Raw genomic sequence first — 10,445 nt, forward strand, 5'->3', positions numbered from 1 at the left:
TTTTTGGCTGGAGAGTTAATTTAATTTTGTCATGGCAGGATTAGCAACCAGGCCACAGTGGTGAAGGGACATTATCATCAGACAGCATATTAATCCTCTACCCCACCCAAGGAGGAAGCAAAAACCAAACAAATAGCAGCTTTCTGGAAATTGAATTTCTGTTATCCAGATGTCAAAGATGTAATACCCCAATTACACAAACTATTGCCAATGAAGCATGCCAGCGAATATGCGATGTAAATGGGGTGAACACAGAGCCACAAAACTGCACGGTCAGCTTCTGGCTCCGGGAGTGAGTGATAATTAGCACTGTGTGTAGACACTAATAAACATTTATGTCTGAAATTACAACTTTTAGCCATGTTAATAAGGGATCTATTGGCAATCTGTAAAATAAAAGGTCTTGAAAAGAATGTCATACATTAAGCGGTGGCAGACATTTCCCATTCTGGCACAATCTTTTCTTTTCCCCCCTTCCCCCTAATTGCAAATGGCCACACTGTTTTGCTGAGAAATTAATTGACATAAGAACCTACCTAAAAAAATGGGTTGTGTCTCTTTGGCCTCCCCATTAACATCGCTGCTGAAGTCTGAGATCTTATAGACCTCATGGTGATAATCTGGGGTGAGAAAACAGCCAAAAATTAGAATTCTAATGACCTGCAAGATATGAATAAGCAAGAAAGGCGAGAATCTCATTATATACATTATGTGTAAGCTACACTTCATAATTTTTTGAGATCTCAGTTCATCACAGAATTTGCAGTCCCTGGTAATCCCTACCGCTCTGCTTACTCTGGAGAAGTACACAAACTTGAAACTATTATTTTGACTTTAGAAAACAGCTCTGCTTGATCACACAGTTTTCACAGGAAATTTGGTCCACAAATGCCAATTACATACCAGGCTTCTTTTCTTCCAAATGACAAGTATTTTTATAAGGAAAAGAAAAAACCTTGCCCAATCATAGGCCAGGAGAAGATTCCAAATTTATCTCCACAACCCATTTGCATGAGTAGATGATAGTACGCTTCAGAGTTACCTGGTACTCTTAGTTTATCCAGAAAAATCCTAGCCTTTGAGCAGCTTGCAGGCAAGCACACATGAAAAATACTGATTTGTTATTTCAAATATAGTATAATTTGGAATAAGTAAGCGAGTCTTGCATTCGGCTACCACACTTCAACATACAATCGTTTAAGTTCTAAAAATGCACCTGCAGAGCAGAGAGAAAAATCAGACCCGTAATTTTTTTTTTTTAAAAAAGGAAAAAGACAGACTTGCTATGTCAGTCAGACTTTAAAATACAGTATTTTACAAGCTTCTCTAAAGAGGCTACTGCACTTTGGCAACTGTTTCCAAAAAGTAGGATTGCTTAAGTAAGAAACTAGACAATCCTTCTTAACAGTGATTCCCTTTTGGGGGCCTTAGCCCTCCCAGAACAAGGTTTACAAAACGTATCTCACTTTTAAGATAAAGTAGTAAGTTCCATGAGTTTGAGCAAACTCCGGGAGATAGGGAAGGACAGGGAAGTCCGGCATGCTGCAGTCCATGGGGTCACAGAGTCGAACGCGACTGAGCAACTGAACAACAAAGTAAGTTCCCTGAGGTCATAAATAAGAAAGCCACCTAGATTCCAAAATGAATCAGACAGACCAAAAGGCCAGTCATAAATGGAGGTGCTTTTAAAGTACAAATGACTGAGAAATCAACCCTGCTGGGGATAAAAAACCTGTACAGGGTAAAAAGCAAAGCCAAATATTTTGAATATGTACAACTACGCCAGGCTTTTTTCATCAAACAGTATCCAAACTAAATCAGAGTTAACAGATAGGAGTAGATCTTCAAAATGTCTATAATCAAAATCAGTTTCAGACTAACCGAAAGCAGGCTTTATTGAATCTACACCATAGTTAGCTTAGCTGGAAATTGCAATCGCCCTCTAATTTTCATCAGCTTACATGTGACTTCTCCAGGTTGGTAAAACAATCGCCTTGCTCTCTAGTCTGATGCCAATGCTAGATACTACAACAGAGGAACAAAGTGGACAGGTTCTCTGGTTTGGTTTTGACTTCAAGCTGACTTAAAGACGACACTTAAACAGGATTATTCTAAACTCAATATTGGGACTTGTGACATGACGGGGAGAAAAAGTCACCTGCCTCTAATTTAAAGTGACACAATGCATTTTGATAGGCATAATTTTTTGTCTGCCCTTACATTCTTATCGTTTTTTGAAAAGTCAAATCAGGAAAAATAAAGACTCTTTAACAAGTCACCGAACACAGGCAAGACTATTCAACTTTCCTCTCCCCTCATAAAATAAACCCAAGCCCAGAGACCGCGGTGTACACCTGTTAAATCGTCAGGGACCGGCTGGATTTTTTGTTTTTGTTTTTTTCTTTTTAATGATATTTATCTGACTGTTACGTGATCTATTCGAAAACATCTTTCCTGCCCAAATAACATATTCGGGAAAGATGCTGCATGTCATCAATTCTTCTCTGGGCTTGGACACCTAATGAGCTTCTTTCTCGGTCTTACAACAGCCACCACCACCTTTTCTCCTTTTTGCAGGAGGGGAGGAAAAAAGCAAACCAACCCCAAACCACCACGACCACTGGTCCGGGTGGGTGTCCGCACGGCCTGATGGAGACGCGTCCTCCCCCACCCGGCCGCCAAACCACAGGAGAGGAATACCAAAGAAGGCTCCCCGCTCTCCAAGTGTCATTGTTTGCTAATTTCCTGATGTGCCCTCCGACTTGTTTACGCGGAATCACATCCTGCCTCCCCCCTCACCCCCAGCCGCACAACTTTCCTCGCCGCCCGGCGTGTGTGCGGCCGAAGCCCGACTCGGGGAGGGGACCCGGGGCGGGGGGAGGGGGGGTACCGGGAGCCCCGGCCCTCGGAGTTGGCCGCACCGGGGGCCGGGGGCTGTTTACGCGGCGGCCAAGTCCTCCCTCGGCCGCCCGCACGCCCCCCGCCCGGCCCGGCCCGGCCCCGCTTACCTCGGTTCACCAGTTTGAAGCTCTGGGATTTCCTGCTCCGCTTCCTCTCCGAGAACTCCATGGTGCGGCGGGCGGGCAGGGCAGGGGCTGCGGCCGGGGGCGGCCGGGCGGAGGGACAGAGGGAGCGGCGGCAGAGGCGGCGGCGGCGGCGCTGGCTCTTGTCACCCGGCAGCGGGAGCGCGGGGACCAAGGTCCGTCTCTTGGATCCGCAGGGGGGAGGCACAAGCAAGGGAAAAACCACTCGAGCCCGCCCGGGGGCTGCGGCCGGCGGGGCCGGGCGGGAGGCGCTCTCCCGGGCGAAGTTGCCCCCTCCTGGCCGCCGCTCAGCTCGCCCCCCGACCCCGGCTCATCCCCGGCTGCCGGGCTAGACGCCGCCGGAGCCGAACTTTCCGTTGGGGAGCGAGTTGGGGGCGGGGAGGGCGGGCCGGGGCTGCCGGCGCCCTGGGCGCTCGCCGCGGGCCGGCCTGGGTACAGCTCCGGACGCGGCGGCGGCGGCGAGCGCGGCCCCGGGGACGCGGCGGGAGGGCCGAGGGCGGCGGCGGCGGCAGGGTGCGAGCCGGGTCGGGGCGCTGACCGCCCCCGCGGGAGGAGGGGCGCCGGGAGGAGGCGGCGCCGCCGGGACCCCGGGGCCACCTGCTGGCGGAGCGCGGCCGCCGCCATCCCCCGGGGCCCGGGCAGCCGCCACCCACCGGCCTGGCCGCGCAGCGCCCGGAGGAGGAGCCAGAGGCCGCGGCGCAGCGCCCTCGGCCCGGCCGGCCCACCCGCCCCCGGGGACCGCCGTCCCTGCCAGGCGCTGGGATCCCGACGCCGGTGTCTCGGGGGCCGGCGAGTCGGGGTGCGGCTGCCCAGGGGGGGCCTGGCTCCCGGCTCCGAGCTCGCCTGTATCTTCCCGGGGCCGATCTTGTTCTCAACGGCTCTGGGTGTCGGCGACCCTTCTGGCCAGCCCACTCTTCTCGCCGTGAGGTTCAGGGTGTCGGAGGGCCAGACACTGGTTTCAGGCAAGTTTTAGGGGGGAAAAAAAAAATCAACCAAAACCCAAAAACTTACCCATCTGAACTCTGCAAGGAAAAGAGATTTTAGAATTTACTGATCAGCCGAGTATGGAAAAGAGTGAGCTTTAGTTCTTTACTCCAATGCGAGGAGGGATGTAGGAAGATTGGGAGTTAAGTTCAAGGAGAGAACTTCGAATGTGGGGCTTGGAGACGGTGGATGGGGTGAGCAATGCGACGTCAGTGGGTGCCCCACCTCTCTTCTGACTCTTAGGGAAGACATGGCCAAGGCAGGTGCAGAGGACTCTGCCATTGGGTGTACTAAAGCCAGAATAATCGGCAGGAATGGAAAGCTTGTGTTAGTTTTATATTGTATTCTTTTCTAGGGAGTTAAGAGTACACTCCATTGCTTTTTCACAGCAACTTGATTGTGGGGATGGAAGACAATTCTATACCAGCGGGGACTGGCAGGTCAGAAATGTGATCTGATAAGCTGAAAAGTACCGCCACCAAACTGGGCATCTCTAGACGCAAATACAAAGAGAGTAAAGAGATGGACGTCGGAACCAGCACTGGGACAAGTTCAAGTGACCTCAAAAGAGTGGAGAGGAAATAAGGGGGGAGGGTATGTTGATAAATGCGGTAACACTGCCAGTCTCACTCAAATGAGGAGGCTCAGGACTCACTCTTTTTCTTTTTTATAATTTTATGTATTATTTATTTTTGGCAGTACTGGGTCTTCCTTGCTGGGCAGGTTTTTCTCTAGTTTTGGTGCTCAGGCTTCTCTTTGCAATGGCTTCTCTTGTTCTGGAGCACCGGCTCTAGGGCTCAAGGACTCCTTAGTTTCAGTTCCCAGGCTTTAGAACACAGGCTCAGTAGTTGTGAAACTTACTTGCTCCGCAGCATGTGGGATCCTCCGGTATCAGGGATCGAACCCGTGTCTCCTGTATTAGCAGGCAGATTCTTTACCATGGAGATACCAAGGAAGCCCCAGGAAAGAGAAAAAGATAAGTTGGAGGCAACCTGCATAAGCATATACACACCAGGAAATCAAGGAACCAGGTAACCCGTCAAATGGCAGAAGCAGAGCCTGGTATACCTTCTGAGGTCTTACGTTAGGTGGTACATATGTGATAAGTGATATGGGAGGCTTGTTTCAAAGTGAGAAAAAGGACCGTTCAGGGGACTTCCCTGGTGGTCGGGTGGTTAGGACTCTGCACTTAATGCGGGGGGCTCAGGTTCCATCCCTGGTCAAGGAACTATGATCCTGCATGCCAGTGCAGCAGGGGCCAAAAAAACAAGAGGAGTGTTCCTTCTGTTCGATAAAATGAACCCTTAAATAAGAGGTTTTAAATTTTTTTCTCACTGTCTCCTTGGAGATTATATTCAGAGTTCAGGGCCTTTTCCTAGAAAATATGTGTAGGACAAACAATTGTATACATTTTTCGGAGTTCTAAAAGGTAGCAGAAAGGATTAAAGTGATAACAAGGGTTGGTCAACTACTCTATTTGGTTTTCTACTGGGTTTTTTTGCCTCTCTTTCTTTAAAATACCTGAAGGTGTTTTGAAGATTTCTAAAGAAACAGAGCACCTGATTCTGTCCCCTGGGCAGGGACCCCTTCTTTCTTTTTTTAGTGCCTTTAAAAATGTTATTCCAGAAGCCACAGGCTGAGGACTGTACTGATTGAAGAACATTTAGGATTGTTCATGCCTTGGAGCATAAAATGAGACTTTATTATGCTTGCTATGATAAAATCATTGAAGGTACCATACCAAGAAGCAGATCCCTAGGGGGATATTAACAACTTAGCATTTTCAGTTCAAGTGGGAATATGAATTCCGTTTGCTGAAGAAAATATTTTTTATATAGTTAAGAAAAGATATTTCATTGTGATAATGTTTTAAAATAATGATTGTTCTTCTTGACCCTTCTTCCTGGCTCAACAGAAATGGTCTGTGAGCAAGTTGGTCTACAGAGGCCATAGATCAGGCCTGTCCTATTAACAGGTAGAGAAAATCAACAAATATTTGTTTATTCTCCACATTGTGCAAATCACCATGCCTTTATATAACAAAAAAGATAATATATTCAAAATTACCGTTAATAAAAGATCTAAATAAGAGGGCTTCCCTGGTGGCTCAGTGGTAAAGAATCTGCCTGCCAATGCAGGAGATGCTGGTTCAATCCCTGGGCCAGGAAGATCCCCTAGAGAAGGATATGGCAACACACTCCAGTCTTCTTGTCTGAAAAATCCCATGAACAGAGGAGCCTGACGGGATACAGCCCATGGGGTCCCAAAGAGTCAGACATGACTTAAGCGACTAAACTAGAACAAAAGATTAATAATGATGTTTAATTAGAGATTGCTTTAAGTGGTAGATATTAGTTGCTTGAGCTGCCATACAAAATGCAATAGATGAAGTGGTTTCAACAATTGAAATTGACTTTCTCATGGTTCTGAAGACTAGAAGCCCTGGATTCAGTTCTGGCAGAATTAGTTCCTGGTGAGGGCTCTCTTGTTGGCTTGTAGACAGCTGCCTTCTCACAGTGGTGGAAAGAGAGTTCTGATCTCTTCTTATAATCCCATCATCAGTGCCCCACTCTCTTGGCCTCATCCAAAACCTGATTACCTCCCAAAGGCTCTACCTCTCAGTACCGTCACGTTTGGGGGTTAGAACTTCAACATAGGAATTTGGGAGCAGGGAACACAATTCCGTTTGTAGCAGTATTTTGTTTGGTATTTGGTTTGATTTGGTTTTTTTGGCTGCCATGCAGCATGCAGGATCTTAGTTCACTGACCAGGGAACTTGTGCGCCCTGCAGTGGAAGCGCAGAGTCATAACAGCTGGACCCCAGCAACAGTATGTTGTTTTTGAGTTTTTATGTAGGGGTGTTCTGCATAATCCTACCGGAGATGTATTAAGGTCATTTCTCTGTCTCAATAGTTCAGGTTTCCCCAAAGATTTTAGAACCACAGGTTCACATATTAAAGCTCTGGCAAAACTGGTCAAATATTTTATCATATGACCATTCTAAAATTCAGTTGATTATAGATAAAGATTAGGTTTTAATCTCTGATAAAGGCAGGTAATTTGGCCAGAGAATATTTAAGCAACCTTAACCCTGATTTTTAAAAATCCTTTTCTGAAAACTCTGTCCTGAGAAGAACAGCATTATGAAGATCTCCATCTTTATTTAGAGCCCTGCTGTCCAATAGAAATATAATGCAAGCCATAAATGGAATTTAAGGTTTTCTATTAGCTATATTTTTAAGAAGTAAAAATAAACAAGTTAAATTTATTTGAATAATACTCTTATTTAACCCAGTATATTAAAAATATTATCATTTTGATATACAATCAATATAAAAATACTTAGTGATAAACAATTTACATTTCTTTTTCTTTGTACACTGTTTTGAAAATGGTGTGTATTTTACACTTAGAGGACAAACCAATTCAGATTAGCCAAGTTCACATATTTAATAGCCACATGTAGCTAGTGCTACCACATTAGACAGCTCAGATTTCCAGGAACTATATGATTTGAACCACACTATGTGCGTAGATATGACTATAACCTGGCTGTTGTTTATGTAATAACCCTCAAAAAGATAAGTGGGATGGTATTATGGCTTGAGGCTGTTTATAATCTTTGATTGGAGTCTCTGGAATTGAAAATCGTGTCAGTTGATTCTGGAATCCTTCAGGAAGATTAATAAGTATAAATACTAACTTTTCATTTTGTGACGATCACCCATCAGAAGGGTCATGGAAAGAACAGAAGTAAGCCCTACTCTAGACTCAGTTTATCACTTTGTTGGTGGCATAACTCAAGTTTCCATTTTCTTTTACTTCATGGATTTTAGCAATTGTAACTTAGAGGAGGTAATATCTATAAGAGATTACTTAAGTGAAAATGAGATCTTGAAATGTGCCACCAAGAACATTACTGTATATTTATAAGAGGCTTCTTATATAGGAACTCAAGAATACTTATACATCATCTAATGCTCTTAATTGCTATAGGAAGTTGATAGGTATTAATGTTCCAAATTTGCAAATGAGGAAAATCCATTTTCATGAGGTTTTTTTTTCAGTGAAGCACAAATGCCATACAGGTTTCCTGACTCTTAAGTGTGATGCATTAACCTTACTTACTTTCTGCCATTTCTTTAAAATAAAGATTTAATGTTCTTTAAATGAAGATCTAACATATATAGTAAAGAGCATGAATCTTAAGTGTTCACCTCAATGAGTTTCTTTTACTTACGTCTACATCTGTATAAAACCACCCTCTGCCAGCTTAAGATGTAGGACATTTCAGCTCCCCTGAGGTCCCTCCCAGCAGAGAATCTCCCAAGGACACCATAAGTCTAACTAACCACTATCACCAGAGCTTGGTTTCCTGTGTTCCTGAACTTCATATAAATGGAATCATACAATGTGTACCATTTTATATCAAGCTTTTGCTCAGCATTATGTCTGTGAGATTCATTCCTCTTGTTGGGTACAAGAGTTCATTCATTTTCTTTGCTCTATATTATTTCATTATATAAATATACTGCAATTTTTTATCCATTCTACAGTGGATGGGTATTCTTGTACATTTTAGTTTATGTCTTTAGGTAGACATAAGCACACTGTATCTTGTGTATATGTTCTGTTCATGAGTGGAATTTTTGGATTAGAGTGTGTGTGTGTATTAGTATGTTTGGCTTTAGTAAGTATTATCAAATAGTTTTCCTGAGTAGTTGTATCAAAGGTTGTACAGTGGTAAAGAATCTGCCTGCAGTTCAGGAGACTTGGGAAAGTTAGGCTGTATCGCTGGGTCGGGAAGACCTCCTGGAGAGGGAAATGGCAACCCACTCCAGTATTCTTGTGTGGGGGAAATCCCATGAACAGAGGAGCCTGGCTACAGTCAATGGGGTTGCAAAAGAGACGTGACTGAGCACGCACTCACGCACTCTCACCTGCAGTATATGAGAGTGCTAGCTATCCCATATCTTCACCAACACTTGGTGTTAATTGGAGCATAGTGGTACATTTTTGCCTCATTGGGATTTTAATTTGCATTCCCCAATTGCCCAATGACACTAGGCACATTTTCATGTGCTTGTTGGTCATTTGGACATCCTTTTCTTTCACAAGCCTGTTCAAGTCTTTTGGCCATTTAAAATTTTAATTTTATATTGGAGTATAGTTAATTAACTATCAATGGGCTTCCCAGATGGTGCTAGTGGTAAAGTACCCACCTGCCAATGCAAGAGATACAAGAGACACGACTTCAATCCCTGGATTGTGAAAATCCCCTCTGGAGCTGGAAATGGCAACCCGCTCCAGTACTCTTGCCTGGGAAATCCCATGGACGGAGGAGGCTGGCAGGCTACAGTCCAGGGGGTTGCAAAGAATCCAACACACCGAGCACATGCAGCACATGGTTAATTAACAACGTGTCAGTTTCAGGTATACAGCAAAGTGATTCAGTTATACATGTATCTATTCTTTTTCAAGTTCTTTCCTGTTTAGGTTATTAGAGAATATTGAGGAGAGTTACCTGTGCTATACACCTTGTTGGTTATCTGTTTTAAATATAGCAGTGTGTATACATCAATCCTGGGAGAAAGCAATGGCACCCCACTCCAGTACTGTTGCCCGGAAAATTCCATGGATGGAGGAACCTGGTAGGCTGCAGTCCATGGGGTCACTAAGAGTCGGACACGACTGAACGACTTCACTTTCACTTTCCACTTTCATGCATTGGAGAAGGAAATGGCAACCCACTCCAGTGTTCTTGCCTGGAGAATCCCAGGGATGGGGGAGCCTGGTAGGCTGCAGTCCACGGGGGTCGAACAGAGTCAGACACGACTGAAGCGACTTAGCAGCAGCAGCAGCATACATCAATCCCAGTCTCCCAGTCTATCCCTCCTTCCTACCCTTCCCCATCTGGTAACCATAAATTCATTCTCTAAGTCTGTGAGTCTGTTTCTGTTTTGTAAATAAGTTCATTTGTATTTTTTTAAGATTCTGCTTATAAGCGATATCATATGATATTTGTCTTTTTCTTCTGACTTCACTTAATATGATGATCTCCAGGTCTAACCCTGTTGCTGCAAATGGCATTATTTCATTCTTTTTAATGGCTCATTTACCAGTTGTTGGTCTTTTTTCTTTCATTTGAAAGAGTTCTTTCTATATTTGGACATAAGTCCTTTGTAGAATATTATTTTGCAAATGTCTTCTAATCTGTAGCTCGTGTTTTCATCCTGAATGTTCTTAAAATTCTGAATTTTAATGAAGGTAGCTTTACAGTTGACCTGTGAACAACTCCGCAGTTACAGACACTGACTCTTGGCATGGTAAAAAATCTGAATATAATTTAAAGTCCACTTTCCACCTATGCAGTTCCTCTGTATCCACAATTCCTCTGTATCCAAGGTTCCACATGTG

The 10,445-nt window shown here is 44.6% G+C and overlaps 1 protein-coding gene across 7 annotated transcripts in view; it reads right to left on the reverse strand.

Moving 5' to 3' along the window:
* Nucleotides 1–3,380, reverse strand: part of BEND7 (BEN domain containing 7) — an 86,877-nt gene extending 83,497 nt beyond the window's left edge. Inside the window, exons 1-2 of one of the 7 annotated variants that reach the window (XM_070800846.1) lie at nucleotides 3,009–3,366; nucleotides 537–620 (exon numbers count right to left, since the gene is read on the reverse strand). In XM_070800846.1, coding sequence (XP_070656947.1) covers nucleotides 537–620; nucleotides 3,009–3,069 — 145 coding nt within the window. In that variant the 5' untranslated portion in view covers nucleotides 3,070–3,366. Of the gene's footprint in view, nucleotides 1–536; nucleotides 621–3,008 lie in introns of all 7 variants that reach the window. The other 6 variants (XM_070800848.1, XM_070800845.1, XM_070800847.1 and 3 more) reach the window with 6 other exon arrangements.
* Between the last annotated feature and the right edge of the window lie 7,065 nt (nucleotides 3,381–10,445).

This window comes from Bos indicus, chromosome 13 (genome assembly GCF_029378745.1).
Source record: "Bos indicus isolate NIAB-ARS_2022 breed Sahiwal x Tharparkar chromosome 13, NIAB-ARS_B.indTharparkar_mat_pri_1.0, whole genome shotgun sequence".
Taxonomy (NCBI): Eukaryota; Metazoa; Chordata; class Mammalia; order Artiodactyla; family Bovidae; genus Bos; species Bos indicus.